At 43.8% G+C, this 19,789-nt stretch overlaps 1 protein-coding gene across 3 annotated transcripts; it reads left to right on the forward strand.

Annotated features, from left to right (window-relative positions):
• The first annotated feature begins 953 nt into the window (after positions 1–953).
• On the forward strand, positions 954–19,440 carry prag1 (PEAK1 related, kinase-activating pseudokinase 1). 3 transcript variants are annotated; one of them, XM_014999796.2, is made up of 6 exons: positions 954–1,344; positions 3,794–4,138; positions 4,236–5,962; positions 13,158–13,303; positions 14,238–15,004; positions 17,859–19,440. In XM_014999796.2, exons 2-6 carry the CDS (start codon positions 3,875–3,877, stop codon positions 19,017–19,019), a joined length of 4,065 nt encoding a protein of 1,354 aa, XP_014855282.2. In that variant the 5' UTR covers positions 954–1,344; positions 3,794–3,874; the 3' UTR covers positions 19,020–19,440. The 3 variants fall into 3 exon arrangements, with proteins under 3 accessions (XP_014855282.2, XP_014855280.2, XP_014855281.2); XM_014999794.2 differs by having other exon boundaries at positions 955–1,344; positions 4,233–5,962; XM_014999795.2 differs by having other exon boundaries at positions 955–1,344; positions 3,798–4,138; positions 4,233–5,962.
• Positions 19,441–19,789: the final 349 nt, after the last annotated feature.

Here is a 19,789-nt window from a genome sequence, read left to right on the forward strand (position 1 = left end):
CATGAAAAAGCCAGCAAACATGTAGAAGAATGTGCTATGGTCATATAAAGCTAAACTTTGTGGCCTCTCTGTGTGACATAAAACATGCAATGCACGTCATCCTGAACCCAGGGGAGTTAGGCAGAGCTGATGACAACATGGATGCGGCAAAACACAGGGCAATTCTGGAGGAAAAACTGCTAGATGCCTTACAGCAGCACAGCAGTCCTGAACACCTGAACATACATCCAGAGCAACAAGAGAATGGTTTATACAAAACCTCATTTGTTTGCTTGAACGGCCTTGTCAAAGTCTAGGCCTAATTCAACCTGAGGATCTGTAGCCAGAAAATGGAAAATGATGCTCTCCATCCTGTCTGTCTGAGCCAGAGCTATTGGAAAGAAATCTCACTCTGGATGTGCAAAGTTGGTGGAGACACAAACCCTCAAAAAGACTTGAAGCTGTGATTGCATTTTAATTCAGTGACAAAAAAAAAAAGGTGCATTAAATACTTTTGCATGGCACTCAGTCCTTTGTATATAGTAGAATGTGAAAACACAATCAAAGTCAAATAGCTGATCTTTGCAGATGACTGGTTCTCCCGTGTCTGTCCCTCCCCGAGTTCTGCCTCTCCCTTTTACTGACCGTAATGGACACCAGCAGGGGGTCCAGACTGGCTATGAAGCGGTGGCAGGTCCCCCCCCCTCCCCCCACCACCACCACCCCCCTCCCTCACTGTCACCCAGAAACAGGAGCAGTCCCGGGGGAGAGAGGGCCACTTCAAATTCTGCCCACTTCAAAGAGCCCTCTGATCAAGATTGATTTGCTTTGCATTAGAAATAAAAACAAAACTTAAACGGATGAATTATGGTTGGTATTAGATTTCTTCAACAGTCTAAATAATTTTCCGTCTGTAAATACTTTTAAGAAACCTGTTTGCGTGCCGAACATTAATGACAGCGAAGCAACGCAGGAGGTTTAAACGAGGATCGGTGAGTGTGGCCGCTTGCCAGACTGCATGGCTGGTTGAAGGAGCTCCTCCCACCTTCTTCTGCTCTCCCCCTGACGCTGCAGCAGAGGACTTCAGCTGTTCTCCAGCAGCATTTCACCTCTGCACAGATTAGCGGCGGCAGCAGCAGCAGCAGCAGCAGCAGAGGCATGCAGGGCAGGAGAACAAACCAGCCCGTAGCAACGCACTCTACCCCGGCTCTGTAGCCGGAGGGAAACCCGTAAGGACACTGGAAAATCAAAGGACCATTTATCATTGGACACGTTTTCTCTCTTTTTATTTTTATTATTATTATTATTTTTTTCCTCACGGAAAAAAAGCTTTTTGTGTTGCCAGGGAGGAGAAAGTCCGAGCAGGTAAGCAGCAGGCAGCAGACAATATAACCTTGAGCTCTCGATTATGTTGCAGCTGCATTTTTCTAAAAATGTATTCATTTATTTGTTTCTGCTCGTGTGTTTCCTCCAACATACCTGGCTTACTGAACCACACTCTTTGTTCTGTGTTTTGATTTGATGTCATAAAGATAAAAGGGGGGCGGAACGTATCAACAATTTTCTCTTTTACCAATTTACTCACTGGAACAAAGCAATTTGATCCAAAACCTAATTTTTCAGAGCCTCAACCCACTTAACACGTGGAGTGTGTTCGTCGCATACCTAAGAGAAGTTTAGTCAAATACTGAAAAGATTAAAAATAGCTCAGAGTTGGGAGTTTTTGAGAAGTTTTGGCGGACACCCCCCACCCCCTCCCCCGTCTCTCTCTCTCTCTGACCATAAGCAGAAGAACAGGTTGCGCGCCCCCTCCCTCCCCTTTCTTGGTGAATGAAGGGGCTGCTGTGTGGGTGAGCAGGCGTGACGAATGCAGCGCCCGTTCAAAGTGAGTGTGTGCACACACACTGCCGTGACCTGGTTATCAGACTGGAACATAGACAAATGGACGTCCAATTATTGTGATCATGAATGAATGACTAGACTCCGGGGTTGTTTTTTTTCAGAGAGTGTGATGTCCAATTAAGCTTCTTGGACACTGCATCACATAGACTGTAAGTCTCAAAAAATGACCCCCAGAGTCTAGTGCATGCATGCCTTCTGGTGCAGACAGATTTATTATTTAGATAAGGTGTAACTTTACCTGGTTTCAGAGTGTTGCTGTAAGACACCTGACTTGCCACATCTTGTTTTTAAAGTGCATACATTTAGCGTAGAGCAATGCATACAATGCAGGGCTTGAAAACCTGATGAGGAATGAGGACGATCACTTCAAGGTTCATGATGTCTGCCTCAGGTGGCACCAAAAGCTTTAAATTCCACATCCACCCTCAAGCTAGTGACTCCTGACATACTAGCGAGACATTTATTTATTTATTTTATCCGTCAGGGCTTGCTGCAAGGCTGATATTTTTGCTTTTCTCTGCCTGTGTGTGTGTGTGTGTGTGTGCTTTATACAAGGAAGTGAGAAATGCTGGACCTTGAGCTTGAGAAGGTGTGGGGAATGTAGAATAAGGGGTCTATCTTTGTTCAAAGAAGAACCGCTGACCACGGTCAACAAGCAGCAGGAACACCATTCGATAAAGTCTTAGTCTTGTGTGGCTGCATTTCAGACAACTCATAATAGATTGTAAAGTCCAGGATCCCCTCTAGGTCTATCAGCTCTTTGTGATGGTGCTCTGAAAAGGTGCGAGTCTCTATATCTCATCACATGACTCGTGGACAACGCCACGAGATGTTGGGCAACGCTCTGCTTCCTCTGTTGTCGCAGGAACGGTTAAACAAACAGTGAGCTCGTGGGTGCTTTCCTGCTCAGACTCAGTCAGAAAGAACAAAGAAAATGTAAACGGGCATTATCTTTACCAACAGAGAAACTCCTTATGACTACGATAGGATTAGTAGATCTCAAGATTGTTCTGCTGGTGCAGTAGATTATATAATTTTTTTTAAAAATCACAAAACACTTAACTGTATTATTTTAATATGCATTGCTTTTTACGTAAATGTGCACTAAATAAATTTGTACAGCTTTCTTTCGGAAAGGCTTCTGCTTATTGTCTCCCTTTCTCAAATATTCAGCATCTGAATAATGAGCTGATGTTGGCATGAGTTGCAGTAGCACCTTGTTGGGAAGTACTTGTACTGTGTTAAGATTATTAAAAGACCCCCAGGTACAAGGAGACAAGCCCTCTGAAATGTTGTTCTTCGCCTCACTGTCAGTCCAGTCAAACAGGACATGACCAGTCAGAGGGAGGGGGCGTGTGTGTGTGTCTCAGTTTTGTTTGTTAGCAAGGGAGGATGCATGTGGAGTTGGAGATGTGGGTGTGTGTGTTGTTGCACATTGGCGGGGGAAGGGAGTTGTTCTGGGTGTAAGATTCACCCTGGTGAGACTTGTGCCTTTAGACATTCCTGACATTCCGACCTCTGGGATGTTTGAGGCTCCTCTGTCTTCTTCTTGCTTGTCGGGGGGCTGCTGAGGACTCTTTGTAGGGCTTTCATGTTGCTGGGCTCACTTCGGCGAGCCTTTTGCTTGAACGGAGACCACATGCCCTCTAATTTAGGAGGCCATGGGAACATATAGCAGAGCACATATTTGGTCATCTTGAGTTACGTCTTGGGATGACCCTTAAGTTCTTATCGCTTGGCTTGGTTTCACTGAATTTCTTTCTTTGTTCTAAACCTGACATTTAGACTGTTTTGTAAAATTATTAGCAGCAAAATGTAAAGGATGAGCTGATAAATAGTTTGTTCTGGCACTCAAAATAAAAATTGGTTAATTATGTTTCCTTCTTCTACCATCTTCTGATGTTCCTCCTAGCCAGCCATGAGAGCTGATCCTCTGTCTGGAAGATTCCTTCGCCACCTCCTCTGACCACATCCGACTCTCAGCAAACCGAAGATGTCAGCCTGTGGCGACTTTGCAGAACACGTGTGGAAACCCGGCTCTTGCAAGAACTGCTTCCACCCGCTCAGTGCACACAAGACTGGCCGCGTCTCCGATGACAGCATCCCGCCAGCTTGTTTGAAGAGCAGCTTGGGAGGTGATGAGGAGGGTGCAGTGACTGCACCTTTGCCCTACAGCAAGCCGACCATTGCTGTCAAACCCACCATGATGAGCTTTGACACAAGTGAGACGAAAGATGTGAACATGAACATAGAACAGGTGAGCTTCTTAAATGATTGCCTGTACCTAACTTTCTGACGTTTTTTTTCCCTGGCTTTTAATGAGGTCTCTCTTTTTTCTTTTTTTTTTGTAGCAGGACAACCCAAAGAGTCCAGGTGAGCGAATGGGTCTGAAGAAGCTCCAAAACATGTCACCACTCTACATTGATGATAATAATGGTTGCAACAAGGCCCATAAAGAGGCGGGTCTTCAAAGCCCTCATGCCAAGATTGACTACAACAGCTGCCTCTCCTTGTCCCCCAGTATCCTGCCCAAAGACTCTCTCTTCATTAGTAATGTTTATGTCAGCCAGGAGGAAGGAAGAGGTTCGAAGAGTTTCAAGAAAAATGCCAATGGCGACTCGTGCTGGCAGCAGAATAATGCGCCAGCTATTGGGCCAAAGAGCACTTACAATGAAAGGAGTAATTTTAGGGAGTCCAATGAATCAACAGTGGAGATCTCTTTGTCAGTGGACGGTGTTCCTTCTGAACACACCACAGTTCATCACAACCCGTTATGCAGTAGTGGCATCAGCACAAAAATACCCAGCACTTCCACTGCCTACACCTCAGTTTCAAGCATGGAGTCTACAAATCACATTAGTCCAACATCCCTCAGTCCCATTTCTGCTCTGTCTAAACAGAACAGCTTCTCAGACTCTCCTTCTTCCTATCACAGCAGTACTGATTCCCTTCCTGGGCCTGATGGATCAGTAGAACAACAGAACGGGCTAGGGATGCACCAAAGTCCATCAGCCACAGGTAGTCCAGAGTCAACTTCAAGCTCTCCGAATGTTCAGGAAGACTCTGAACCCATATACGCTGAAAGCACCAAGAGGAAGCCTAAGCCACTAGCAAATGGACTGCTTTCTTCCTCTCCTGAGTCCCAAAACCAGGTTAAGCAATCCAAGTCCTCGGAGTCTGAACGTTCTGGAGAGAGTCAACGTGCTACCATCACCGTAATGGCTGCTCACACAGAGGAAAACAACAGAACTTTTTTCCTAAGCAGCCCAGATTCAGGTGTCGGCACCCAGTGCCACTTTAGCCCTACAGCATGCAAAGACCCCAGTAGCCCTGCCTTTCGTTGGCCCAGTCCCAGCTACAGTGCACCTTCTCTTGGCAGAGAACCCTCTTTGTCCCCTAACCTGCACCCAAAGCCCCAGTCTAGCCCACCCATTCCTCCCAAGAGAAGCTCTCGCTCCCCAAAACTAGGTACCTCTAGCCTCTCACCATCCATGTCTTCTCCGATCCTCCTTCCCGAATTCCCTAAACTCGGCACATCTAGCCTCTCGGCATCTTTGTCCTCCCCCATCCCGCTCCCAGAACTCCCCATGCTCTTCCTCATCTCTGCAAGAGAAGGACACTTCAAGGGCCCCGCAGACAACCAGTGCGCAACATCCGAACGCTCACACAAGTCCAGCCACCACAGCCCCAGCTGGAACTGCCGCATTGATGAAGAAGAGGAGGAGGAAGACCGGAAAGGGATGGAGAAGAAGAAGCAAGTTGCCACTAGTTTGGGAACAACCTCCCAGGGGACGGGACTCATCAATGGTGCTGCTGTCTGGAAGGAGGCCAATGACTGTAAGACCCACAGCAGTCCCTCTCCGACGACAGAGCCAGGCACGGCCCCCCCGGCTGCCTCCAACAATGATGCCTGTCAGCGGGAAACCGAGGGCACCAGCACAGAGGAGGAGGGCAAGCATAGCGAGAGCATGCCGGCCAGGCAACCGTTGCATGGAGGCTCGACAGAGCTGCTGGCAGGGGGCAAAGGAGTTTCCAACCTTGACCTCAACCCACCACCTCCCCCACCTAAAAAGCTGCACAGGTAAGAATAACAAAGTTCTTGTTTGGATTTATCCTCTGGGTCGATAACATTCAAACTAGAATGCCCACAAACATGGCATCTTTTTTTTTTTTTTAATTAAATTTCGTAAATCCAAAAGCAATATAATTAACTGATTTACTTTGAAAAAAGAAGTATGTTGATTGGCAAGTCAAAGTTAGCAGAGGCAGAATGGAGTCAAAACCATAAAGATAATGAGGCATCACTGTTTAAAGTACAATTTTAGATGTTTATTCTCTGAAAATAATCTGTACTTTTAGGAAAATTTGGGTTTTCCATTCCTCAAACTTTTGTTGCAGTATAAACAATCTTTATCCACATGGAGGGCAAATTGCATTAAAAACTCAGACATCTTAAGCGGCAGTGAGTCTAAATTATTATTTACATCCAGACAGCGGCGTTATCGAAAATCCACTAGCTGTTTAAACACAATTTGGATGTCATTGCCTATTTGAGCCTATTTTTATTCCACTATGGCATGCACAAGTCTAGAAAATGGTCTCGGCAGATAATTTAGCACTTTCCCCATGCAGTAGGTCTAAATTCAGATATGGGATTTGCTCCCGTGTCTGGCATATATATAGCTGCATTGCTGCTGCAGTGCACATGCTCACTTCTTGCATTTAAATGCACCTTACTGCAGTCATCTCCATGTGAAACCTCCAGTGCCTTCTCCTTTCATAGCATCATTATTCAGCCTTGAATTGGCCTCCATTCTGACGCTGTGTGATCATTCAAACCATTGGGGCATAATCCTCAATGCATGCCTTGTTCTGTTCCTACTGGTATTGTGACTTCTTCAGTTCTAATTAATGCACAAAATGGGCCTGGTGGATAGTCCACTGCTGTGTCATGTTGCTATAAACTGTTTTGGCTTCCGAACAATAAGTCTCATTGTCAAATAAACTGGCTTTTTATTCTTTCTTTTTTGTTGTTGTTGCTCATCACACACAGACACAGCTTTTATTTTATTTTTAAACATTTGTTTGCAGCCTTTCAATATTAACCAACATATTTGCACTGTAGCCATACTTCATGTTCGTGAAGTAAACATCTGTATTTTATTTTTTTTTGTTTTGTTTTTTTTCCACTTAACGTTTGTAATTTTGCCCAGTTACCATGTGGATAAGAATACATTCTGCAGTCTGAGTCAGCAATCCACGGCAGAAAAAGAGAAGGGGCCCTCGGTTTGGTGTTTAAAAGAGGATCAGATGATTCCCCTAAAATAGACTTTTCTTTGTCTGGGCTGGTGAAGATGAGGTGTAACTCAACTCCGACCAACTTTCTTTTAATGATACATTTTGTCCACTTGAATCAGACACACCAAATGTCTGCCATTGTCAAAAATGACTGATCATGTTCTGTGGAGTATAGGGAGGGCTGAGGGGAATATCATTTTGACCTTTAAAGCAGCAATTACAAAAGGCCTCAAGTTGATCCAAATTAATAGGAAATGTTGCCATTACACTACTAGCCTCTCTGAATTTCATGAACTGCTTTATCATAGACTCAACAAGGTGTTGGAAACATTTTTTTTAGAGCGTTTGGTCCCATCTCGGCATCATGGGAATACATGGTTGCTGCAGGTTTGTGGGATCAGCCATGATACAAATCTTTTGTTCCAACACACCTCAGTGGGGCTCTTTTCGATTGAGGTCTGGTGATTGGTGAAGCTGAAGTATAGGGAACTCCTCAAGATGTTCAAGAACCCAGTTTGAGATCATTTGAGCTTTATGACAGAGGGCATAAAACCTCCCACCAATCTGCATTAGGGTTCAACATGTGCTTTCAGAAGTGCTTTTCTGCCAACCTTGAGTGTAACAACCTTTGAAATCAAAGGTATTTTTGCACACTCGACTGCCTCTCGCTGAGTATTTTCTCTCGTTTTTTGATCATTTTCTATTTACCCAGAGAAATGACTGGATCCCACCTGGTCAGCAGTTTCTGAAATGTACAGACCTGCCTAATGCTATATTCAAAGTGACTTAAATGTGCCACCTTCCTCAATCCGGTGCTTGATTTTAACTTCAGCAGCCCATCTTCACCACTAAGTATCAAAATGCATGAGTTGCTGCCACAAGCAATTGAGCAGCTTTGTCAAATAAAGTGATTGTGGAGTGTATTTTGGGTTATTTTATATCTCAGTGTTTCAATATCCATTATGATTTCCAGTATACATTTGATATCATTCTTGATTATTGTTGGTCAGCAGAAAAAAAAACTATTTAAATATTTCAATTTGAAATATTTAATAGTCACAACTTTTACATTATGTAGCTTGATGCACACCAATATAATTGATATTTTCTTCAGTTCCCAGCCCCCAAGTAAAACAAACAAAAAAATCTATAAATAAACTGTCACAAGATCCAAAATGCAAAAAGGCACTGCAATTTATTTAATGTGTCTGATAATAGATGCATTACCCTAACATAAAATGTTATTATACTAAGTACATTCAATTTTGAGATATTGACATTCATAAAGTCTCTCTAATTATTAACATCGTTTAAGTATATTTGAAGTTTTCTTCTTGTTCTCTACCATTTTGTAATTTTATAAATTTGGTGAGCATATTGGCAACGTATTATATAAGATCTAAATGCTTTTTTAAATCAAATAAATTGCATAGATTTTTCACTTGGATACATCTTGTGTTACATTTTTGAGAAGCATGAAACATTTTGATTTATAAGTCTGCAGGATTCATAAATAGTTGACCACATTTACATAGCAAACTGAGAACAGATGATGCACCAGCTTCTTGAAGGAGCGTCCATTTCTCAGTGGGATATCTAACCCCCTACCTGAATTAAATGCCAAGACAAACAGAGAGGACTGAGAAAGGCCTTAGGACATCGAAATGATATTCAGCCTTTAGTTTGGTGTTTATCAGAACAATATGTCATAGGATATAATTTTTGACTTTTTAAATTATTTTTTGCAGATTTGTATCGGCAGAAGTTGCATTAATATTTGTTTAATGAATGGAAAATCTTGACCACCACCCAAAGTCACATGTACATTCTCTCTTGTGAGAGAACATTTTGATTCCCTGAATCATTTAAAAGCCACAGATGGCTTGAAGAATCTGCCTCCCAGAGTGTTTTATCATGGTTGCAAATGGCACATCGTCGTCTTTTTTTTATCTATTATATCCGGCACCGTGCTGCGTAGTCCGTCAGACTGAGACGACTGTGTTTGTACCTGTGCCCTCTGTCCTAAGTAGTCTTCAAAACTAAGAAGGTGTGTCAGCTGGCCATTGATTGCTGCCAAGAGGCGGGGCTTAAGCGAGCAGATTGTTGCCCCTGGCAGCTCCCAAACTGTTCCTGCTTGGCTATCGCTTACAACCAGTAGAAGTAGAATTTATAGACCAGCCTCCCTGATTCAAGTCCACTTGAGTTGGACTCGGGTTTGAGCTGCTTCCTACTCGGTAAACACATGTTCCAAGATGCTCTGCCCCTCCCTTCACAGAGCCACCCTGACATGTTTTATTTTTTATCTGCAGCACAACAGATAGCATTTTGTTGATTCCGGACACACTTAGAGTTTACTCCACACTGGTGGAGCTGAACAAGGGAATGCTAAATATAAGAAACAAGTGCTTATATTCCACACATCTAACGGACGCAGTTGCTTTTTCCTGCTGAGACACTTTAAATATCCTCATGACTCGCGTGGAACCAGGGTTGTGTTACTACACATGACAGGGCTTTAGAGAGCCACCAGTCTGATCCAGGGGCCAAATTTGTGTGCCTGCCGACCCGGCAAGGACCTCTGCTTCGGCAGCATGAGGTAAGCACCTGATAGCTGATTTTTTTTTTTTTCCTTCTTATGTTTTACAGTTGTGGATGGAAATTTACAGGACTTTTTTATGAGCAGTCTCATGATGGGAAATGGTGATGTTCCTGTGGTTCAGTTATTGGCTTTAAAAAAAAAAAAAAAAAACTTTACACTAAACCACTTTTTTTTTCAGAAGCGTCTGCATTTTCACACCTTTATCAAACAGCTTGGTTACCAAAGCAGAACTTGACTTTTGTTTTCACAACCTGCACGGGTGTTAAGGTAGCTGTAAGTTCGGAGAAAACCTGAAAGGTAAAATATGTACTTTTGCTCTTATGGATGAGAAGTGACAAAAGGAAAATGTACAGAAAAGTCTTAGAGTGCAGTTAAGAAGTAGACGTCTGACTGAGGGGGCGATAACAAGCCAGACTGGAGCCTTGTACAAAAGATAACATGGATTTGTGTCAAACATTAATGGGTCTTTGGTTTATATGACTAGATAGCCACGGTGACTCTACTACAGTCAAAGCAAAGGAACAATCGGTTTCTTTCTTCTGTGGACCATTTTGTAATCTACGGGAATTCCACAACAAGGGTAAAACGTAATCCAACATGGAAGATGATAAACTGTGTAATTCAGGATTAAAATTGATAGCAGAGCAAAAACAAAGCTTTAATACTGATTAAGCATTTGAACAGAACAATCTTGGTGCTTAAGTATCATTGCAGAAGCAACACTTTGCCTCGTATGGTAATTTTTGTTTCTGCCTACCTTTACTTCAAACTGTCGAGCCGAAACCTCAACCACAGCGGTGCAGGGAAAGCAATGTTAGAATTCACCAAACCTTTTATTTTTTTTCATTGTCCTTCATTTGTACTTTTGATTCTATCTTGGGCGATGATACATTATTATAACAGCTCTTCTTTTGCAGCTGTGTTTGTATTTTTAATTGAAAGCAATCAGATCACGCTCTACATTTTTTACCTTACGTTTTTGTCTTACTATTGTTGTTCCCTGAAATCATTATATTTTTACTTTGAGAATCTCAAGCCAGCCCTTGGATAGCTCATACAAATCTCTTCTGTATATACATTTATTTGAGATTATTATTCCAATATAAAATCTTTGGTTAATTACCGTTTGTTAGGGGATGGCGGGATATTAGAAAAACGATTCAACGATGATGCGACAAATCCACATTTGGTGCAAATGTGCTTCCAACTCTCAATGGTCTTTAGTATCATGGTCCATCCATCAGACTGGATATGTCATTGCCATGCAAAGTCAATTCAACATATCATGCAGGCAATTTGTGTATTAATAGCTGGTGAGTTGCTGAACTTTTGCACACTTTACCAAATGTGAGAAACGTGCTTCTTTGATGGTGTCACGTCATTTGTTTTACCACAAACACGGGCCTCTAATTTCAATACAGGAAGTGAAACCAGTTGAGTGAGTCACAACAACACCATGGCTGCAGCTTTTCGTCTGTGTCTCCTTTAGCCCAGAGGGCTATCTGCAGCCAGCTGCATGTAACTCCACTCCGGTCTGTTTTTAAAGTCAGGCGGCCTCCTGTTGCCCTGCTTTTTTTAAAGACAACGTCAGGACTCTGTGTGTGTAAACAGTCGGAGGCTGCCATGCACCGTAAGGGTATCTGTTGATATTTAGAGTCTGTGTGGCTTCTGGGTTGATAAGCGGAGACACCTCGCTTGACAAGTTTATCACAGTGCTTCATGCCCGGCAGGAAGGATGATTAAATCTACGGAGAGGAAACGGGCAACCAGGATGTTTAGGCTAAAAGTGAGCATTCCACTCGTGGGAATGAACGTGAAATCCACTGGCAAACTGCAACGTTTTGAGAATACGTCTCAATCTTTGCCATGTTGTTGAAACGCGTGCAAAGAATGACAATTTTTTATTTTTTTTGTATGCATGTTTTGAATGCAAATTTGCTCAACTTGAGAGACAAATGCAGACACACACTCATGGACTTGCAATCCGTACATTCATTACCATTTGTCCCCGTGCCTCAGCACTTCCCCTGCCTTTCATCACACCTCTTTTGTCTGCAAAATGACAGCGGATCCTCTAGCTAGCGCACTGACCACTGAGCGAATACCCTCACCATTTGTCTCCCCCACTGCACTCAGCTCCTCCTGTCCTCCTCTTCTGTTTGTTCTGCTGATTTATGTAGGAACTGAAGTCGTGGAGGAGTCATTTTGAAATGACAGAGAGGAACGATTATGATAAGGGAGAGGAACGGGTTCTAGCCCTCCACCCCTCCGAGCCATTTAGGTGTATAATGAGACAAGTGAATGGCTGTCAGTCGACCTAATTGGTCAGCTTCTGGATTAAAACTCTGCTCATGGAGCCTTTTCGTTGGCATTGTGAGAGGCCATCATGTCAGTCAGGAAGTAAAAAGGAGGAAGGAAATGCTTTTCCTTCAAATATGAAAAGGAATAAGTCTTAATGTTGGGTCGTGTTTCATGTCACACTTAGGATTATGAAACGAAATCTCTGTACCTACAAGGTTGAATGTTTTCCCACATTTTGTCACAGAACAGTTACAAACCAGTGTTTTTTTTAATGGGTATTTTGTGTGCAAAGTAAATGGTAAATGGCTTGTACTTAGTGCTTCATTCACGCACACCCATCCACACGCTGATGGTGGCAAGCTACAGAGTAGCCACAGCTGCTATCTTCTTCGTGAAGAAGGAAAAATGTGACTGGCTTTCTGTTTTTTTTTTTTTGATTGTTTGTTTTTTCACTAACAAAAATCTATAAAATATTTGCAATAGCATTGAGCCACTTTTACTCTGGTATATCTAAGCCTTTTTGCTTGTGTTTCTTTTAATTCATTGTGAAATTGCCTTTCCTTTTTCTCATGCAATGAGGTGCTTCATGTTTAGAATGTCAGGACATTGTAAGCATCACTTTTTGTTTTTAAATCTACTTGTGGCCACAGTGGTTAGAGTTCAGCAGAAGTTCCAGAGCTTCGACTAGTCACACGCTGCAGCTTTTATAAGTTTGTAAGCAACATATTCATGAGGATCTTTCTGTTTCAGCAATAAATCAGCTCCGAACAAAGAAGTCTACCTCACTGTGAGGAAGTGGAACTCCTCCTGATCATTTAAAGTAAAAACAAATGTACTCTTTCGCCTAGATTTATCAGCACCAAAACAGATTGAGAAAAAAACAAAACAGCCAAGAGGAAGTGAATCAGTTCCACATTTACAAACGGTCACATCAAAACATTACTATTTCTGCAGCAAAAGTGCAAATACAGTGGTTGTCCTTGCTGACAGTTTCCCCTCACCAATCATTTTGAAATTAGTTCACACAATTTTTTTTTCCCCCTCTTGTTACTTTAATTTGCTACGTTGTCTCTTACAGGGTGAGTGGTAAGATGAGCGGCAGCACTGTGGAGTTGAACTGCAGCAGCCAGCGAGGGTCAGCAGAGAGCCCCGAGTCGACTGTACGGAGCCTGGGCAGCATTAGCCTACCAGCTGCGTCCACTGACAACCTGACAGCTGACACCGGTAAGTCGGTCACAACAAATCACGTCCAGTCAAGAAGATTTACTCCAACAGGGACGTGCACAGAGAATCCAGAGCCTTGTCTCGTGTTTGTAGGGGTTAGTTGCACCGCTGCTCCCTCACATTCAGCCCACCAAAAGAGGAGATGGTTTGGTTTAAGGTTATGTTTGCCCACTTATCTCTTGCCTTCCTTATTTTGTTATGACTGGGTGTGTTTGAGTTTTCTAAAGTCTTCAAACATGTGACGTGGCTCGCAGAGTGAGTGACATTTGTCCTTGGCGTATCGGCTTTAAACCTCTGTGGCTCTCAGACGCTTGTAATTGCTGCAACTTCCCGTGCAATGCTGTTTGAAGAGATAATTATGGACTCTGATAACGAGGGGGAAAAAAGGGTTTGGCTACATCCTACAGAGTATGTCTTTTTTTTTCCCTGCCTTTATGCGTCTCCCCTCACTGTGAAAGCAGTTATTGAAGACGGCACAACGCAATTACCTTGTCGTCTGCCTGCTCAAGTGTAATGCAAAGCCTTTAATTGAATTGAATGGATCATAATCGGGTGGAAGATGTTTTGAGTGTTGACTTGAATCAGAGGTTGTGGAAATTTCCAGCTCTTCTGAGGAAACGAGGTATGTGTTTATAGCTAAGCAGTTAGATAAGGGGGTTAGATGGTCTAACGATGTTTACAGTAAGAAATGTATGAATCAGTCAGATTAGGCTCTAGTATTTCTATTTCTAAGAAATAGGAATAACACTTAGAATTTAGCTTGTTTTCTAGGTTGACAAGCTATTCCTGGATGGTATGAGAGAACAAGTAATTCTTTTTTCTTTATTTATTGCAAAGACACTCCAAAAATTTTTTTGGTAATATAAAAAACAAAATACTCAATCAGACTGAGATCATACCAGAAGCCACTAATGTAAATTTTTCTCTTCCTTAGGGTCGCGAGATGCTACTCGGCTGTCTTGTTCTTCGCCGTTTCCCAGAACTCCTGTGGCATCAGCTCCTGGTTCTCCTCACTTGTCCTCCTTCAGCAGCTTAAGCGCCCAGCCGCCTCCTCTGCCAGAGAAAAAAATGGTCAACCGCACCGTGTCGGCTCCAGACACCGCCAATGGGAAATCCTTCATCCGAGCCTACCCGCGCCTTCCGTTCGCTGGCTCGGAGAGCAACGTGTGTCGCTCCTCTGATGCCGGTTCCCGCACCAGCCTGCCGTCGAGCCCCGTTGACCCCCGGCCTGTTTTCTCCTCCAACGAGTCCCTGGAGCAATGCCACCTCCCTCTGGCTAGGCCCTCGAGGTCCCGCACTCTGGATGAGCAGCAAAAGACCCAGGGGCGGTTAGGCGTGCACTGCCGAACCAGCATCACCTGCTTGTCCTCGCCACAGCTTAGCGCGCCCTTTTCGGCCTCGGAAGCCGGCTCGGCGCCAAACCTCGGCTCGAGCATGCAGCTCCAGACTCTTCTGAGCAACATCGACAGCAGGGAAGGGGTGTACTCCAAACTGGGCGGCCTATATGCGGAGTCCCTACGACGCTTGGCCCTGAAATGTGAAGATCACTTTACTCGCTCCCAGAAGAATCCGCTTAGGTTTGACGAGAGCAACTGGTCGCTATTCAGGCTTACTTCCAACAAGCCGAGCTGCAACGCAGGAGATGCTGTGTACTACTCTGCTGCCTGCGCCTTGGACCCCAGGAACTCCTACGCTGTGAAGGTAATCCTTGGATACTGAAACAAAATAGTGTTACACTTATACTCTTGGTTCAACTGACAACTGAACAGCTAGTGAGCTGTCTGAGAATTTGCAATGAAAAACAGTTTTATTTCATTACAGAGCCCTCAGGACATAGTTCGCATTGGGGGTGTCCCGATTCGATATTGATATTGGAAATTGGTCCGATGTCAACCAAAAAAAGGAGTATTGGATCATGCATCCAAAATCTCCGATATAAGCACAAAAGCTCTCCGCTCCAGCATTTAGTCTTCCCCAGCATTTCTCTTCTGCAGTGCTTATATCTTGCATGCAGATCCATTGGATAATAATAAATGGGTTAGTTGTACTATTACCTATTGTTGTTGACTATTGTTTTCTGTTTGAGTACTGTCACGTGATCAAGGCGTTTCTAACACTCTACGCTACAAAATAAGTAACACAATTGCATATGATCCATACTGGTATCGTATTGAGTCAATATTGGTATTGGCCAATAGTGAGAGCTGCAATTTTGATATTGTATCAAAAGTGAAAAAGTCTTATCACCTGTAATTTGCGAGTTTCGCCTCAGTGCAATTTTTAAAAATCTTCTTAAATTTCCGTTTTTGCTACACCTCGAAAAGTTTTACTAAATTAGTAACTTAATGCAGAAGTTTTCAAACTTTTTTTAGCACCAGAATTAAAGAGAACTTGCTAAAAAAAAAAAAAAAAAAAAAAAAGGTTTCTTTGATGCCCTAATTCAGGTGTGAAAGTTAGATGTTTTAACACCCAGCAGCAGAGGGAGTTAGTGATCTGGATCAGTACTGTTTGTCCACGATCTGGTGTTCAGTCTGCACTGTAGCAAAACTCCAAGTAACCACTAACTGAACAAAGTCCTTTCACTACCGCTTTGGGTTTTGAAACAAACCACAGCATCAGGATCGATGTTTGCTTGGGGTTAAGAGCTCCATCATCCTGGGTCAGCCTGCAGTAGAGTTAATGTTTTTGTTAATGTTTTAAAAGGAGTCAGATGATGCCAGAAAGACGAGGTGTTTCTGGTATCTGATCAGGATACCAGAAACCTTCAAGTCACCCTTTGAAGGTTTCCTGGACACATCCAACTGAAAAAAAAAAAAAAAAACATCGGGGAGTTTGAAGACTAAGCTTCCCTCCTGCTGCTCTGGCGAGAAATGTATATAAGCACAATAAATCGGAGTAAAACGCAGCTTTGTCTCAGCAGCAATATCTGTATCATCATTGAATGCTTCTGAGGAAATGCACGATCTGTTCTCACAGTCTGATGTAGCAATAGGAGAAGCTTTAAAGTAGGGAGAAAATAAAAAATAAAAAAATTATAATCCCTTTTTTTTATCCACATCAATAGTCTTTGATGTGAATTCAAAGACTATTGACCATTTTTGACAGGATTACAGGAAGTTAAAACAGAGAACAATGAAGGAAGCATTAGACGTTCAATTGCTGTGTCGAGCCTGTTCACTCCTGTTACTTTAGCAATTGTCTAGTGGGTGTGAATGTTATAAAACGGTTTGAAAGTTTAAAGAAAAGCTGTAGAAATGAAAAACATGTGGTTGCAGTGTTGTTGGTCTACAGATGGGATGGTCTCCGATGCTGTTCAAACCTTCAGACCCCAGAAAGTAAACAAGCGGCGAGCAGGGCGTGGATTCAGTCTCACTGATCTTTGTGCTCGAGTCTTTATTGCTGTACAAAGCAGCAGCTCTTTGTGCTGCATGCGTTACACCACAGACTAGCCTCCCAGACTGTTGCTTAATATCTCCAGCCACAATTAATCTTTACATTCCAGGAAGGATTTACAGTCAGACAAACCACTGTTGTCAAGGCTAACCCTCTATCACACACACACAAACACATACAATGCAGCATGAGAGCATCCTTCAGAACTGCTGATGATATATATTTCTGCAGCCACTTTGTGTTTAATAGGCTGTCTGTGGTGTTTAATTATTTTTATGTTTCAGACATGTTGATTCTTAAAATCTGTTCCCAATAAATGTTTTTAGGAGAGATTAGCAATCCAACCATAGCCACAATAAAAACATTGTTAAGATTTTATGAGAAGGTTTTTTTTTTGTGGTGTTGAGTGTTTCCCATGACAGTCTTTTACAATACTTAAAGGTCCGGGATTTCTTTTTTTTTTTTTTTGAAGTTTCCTTTTAAAAAATGAAAGCAGTTAATAACTTGCCTATAAAGGAAAAAAAAATGAGATTCAAGCTAATGGGTGGTCTGCGGCAGCAAAGACCGAAGCAGACTTTAGTCAACAACTCCGATCTCAAAAACATTGCTGTGGTTTCTGCACCATGACCACCATCATGTTTGCACTGAACGATTATTTACAAAGGAGCAGATTATTATGAACAAAGAAATTCAAGTCCAGTCCTCGAGAGCCACCGTCCTGCAACTTTTAGACATTTCCCTGCTCCAACACACCTGAATCAAATGAAAGGCTTGTTCAGAGCTGATCCTGGTCTGTTGGAGTGAGGATGCATCTAAAAGTCGCAGGAGGGTAGCTCTCGAGGTACAGAGTGAAGACCAGCAAACCGTCCAGGGTCTCAACCAATGATTGTAGACTGCAGTCCCCATCCCTCGTGATCCTGCAAAGATAAGCAGGAATAGACAATGAAAGACTTCAAAGGTGACCTACAGCAATCAAAATATTGTGCGTGTATATATATATATATATATATATATATATATATATATATCAAAAACGGGGGTGGAGGGATGCTATTTCCATTAATACATTTTTTTTATTATTATCAAGAACATACTTTTACCTTTTTACATCCAATCCATCTTTGTCCTTTCTCACTTCCGCCTTGTGTCGCTTACTCCACAGATCTGTAAGAGTTCATCCAATGATGCCAAACAGGGTCATCTCTACGGCCTGACGGTGCAACAGAGCATCCCTCCTCACTTTAACATCCAGCAGGATTGTGGTCACTTCCTCGCCTGTGTTCCTCAGAGCATGCTGCCTTCAAATGAAGTCTCTCTGCCTGCCGCGCCGGCTCCTCCATCGCCCCAGTGCGCAGCGTCTGCTCCAGGTCAGCAGGCAGAGCAAGAGAGAGTGGTGGTCATCACGCCTGAGATTCCCCATCAGACCACCGCCGACTTCGTTCGGGAGTGGGAGGCATTCCATAAGACTCAGCCTGAGGTCTACGAGCGCCGCGTTTGCTTCCTGCTTCTGCAACTCTGCAATGGCCTTGAGCACCTGAAGGAGCACGGGGTCACACACCGTGACCTGTGTTTAGAAAACCTGCTGTTGATCCCTCACCAGCAAAGGCCCGCCCACCTAACTCAGCAGAGCGCCGCTGACGGCAGTGCCTGCAACGGTGCAGCTGCTGGAGACGTTCAGCGCCACCTCCCCCGTCTCCTCATCAGCAACTTTGCCAAGGCCAAGCGGCGCTCCTCGGAGGACGCCGCTTCGACGAACGGGGACCCCCGCGTCAAGCGCGACCACGCCAGACTGGCGCCCGAGATCGTCTCTGCTGCTCAGTATCGTAAATTTGACGAGTTCCAGGCTGGCATCTTGATCTACGAGCTTCTCCACCTGCCCAACCCGTTTGAGGTGAGTCCAGCGCTGAGGGAACAGGACTACCGCTGCGAAGACTTGCCTCCTGTGCCCCCTCTGTCCATCTACTCCTCGGGCCTCCAGAGGCTCGCACAGCTCCTCCTGCAACCCGACCCCATCAAGCGCATCCACATCCAGGAGGCCAAGCGGATCCTACAGAGCCTGCTCTGGGGCCCCCGGAAAGACCTGATGGAGCAGCAGTGGGAGCGGCACAGGCGAGGCGGGGGCTTTGTTGACGGTTCCCGAAACGAAGGCCTGCTCAACTGGCTGGACGTGAAACGGGCCCTGCTGATGATGAAGTTCGCCGAGCGCTCGCTGGAGCCAGAGAGGAACGCGGAGCTGGAGGACTGGCTGTGCTGTCAGTACTTTTCCACAGCTCACCCGCTGTCTCTCTGCCACACAGCTGAACTGCTCTACTCCCTAAAGTGACGGCTCGCGCGTGCGAGGCGCCGCCTCAAAATCTCTTGTGAACTTGTAAACGTGCGAATGAGAGTCGAAGATAATGTCCAGACACTGCGCACTGAACTGTGAACCTGATAATGTTACTTCTGCGTGCATGAGAGCCATAAATCAAACCATCTACACACTCTGTGCTGGAGTTTCTTCACCAATGGCAGCCCCCATGAAGACAGGATCAGAGGACCCTGAAGAAGTAGAGATGCACCAATCAAAATTTTGGGGCTAATTTACAAAATCAGTTTTAAAAAAAATGGCTTGGACCTGTTGATAGGGATTTCTCTAAAGACCAGAAAATAGGAAATCAGTATTCTGCCATGAGTGTTTAATCCTTTATAATGGGAGTAAGGACTTTATGTGTGTGTGTGTGTGTGTGGGGGGGGGGGGTGTGTGTGTGCGCATGTGTGCGTGCGTGCGTGCGTGCGTGCGTGCGTGCGGGACAAATTGCTGCAAACCAGGTCCGAATAAAGGGTTACATAGTTAACATTTTCTACCAGCATTAGCATCATATATTGGTGATCAGACACAGCTGACACTGCTGTTTCCATGGTTATTTATACAGAATCTAGGTCCTGATGTTAACTCTGAGGTTGCCAAAGTTTCCAAATGCAGCATTTTCCGCAACAGGGAGCAGTTAAAAAGCTTGAAAGGATAAACCACTGCAACTTTGTTGTAACTCAATTAGCGTTCCCGCTATCTCCTCTCTTGCAGCACTAGATGAAACCACGTTGTAGAAATTTTTA

This window comes from Poecilia mexicana, unplaced genomic scaffold (genome assembly GCF_051168715.1).
Source record: "Poecilia mexicana isolate PSO_F unplaced genomic scaffold, ASM5116871v1 scaffold_12, whole genome shotgun sequence".
NCBI lineage: Eukaryota > Metazoa > Chordata > Actinopteri > Cyprinodontiformes > Poeciliidae > Poecilia > Poecilia mexicana.

Bases quoted from the DNA above. Each gene is read 5' to 3' on its own strand.
- prag1 (XM_014999794.2), top strand. From the start codon at position 3,875: ATGTCAGCCTGTGGCGACTTTGCAGAACACGTGTGGAAACCCGGCTCT. The intron at 5,963-13,157 runs GTAAGAATAACA...TGTCTCTTACAG, and splicing joins CCACCTAAAAAGCTGCACAG to GGTGAGTGGTAAGATGAGCG. The intron at 15,005-17,858 runs GTAATCCTTGGA...CTTACTCCACAG, and splicing joins GGAACTCCTACGCTGTGAAG to ATCTGTAAGAGTTCATCCAA.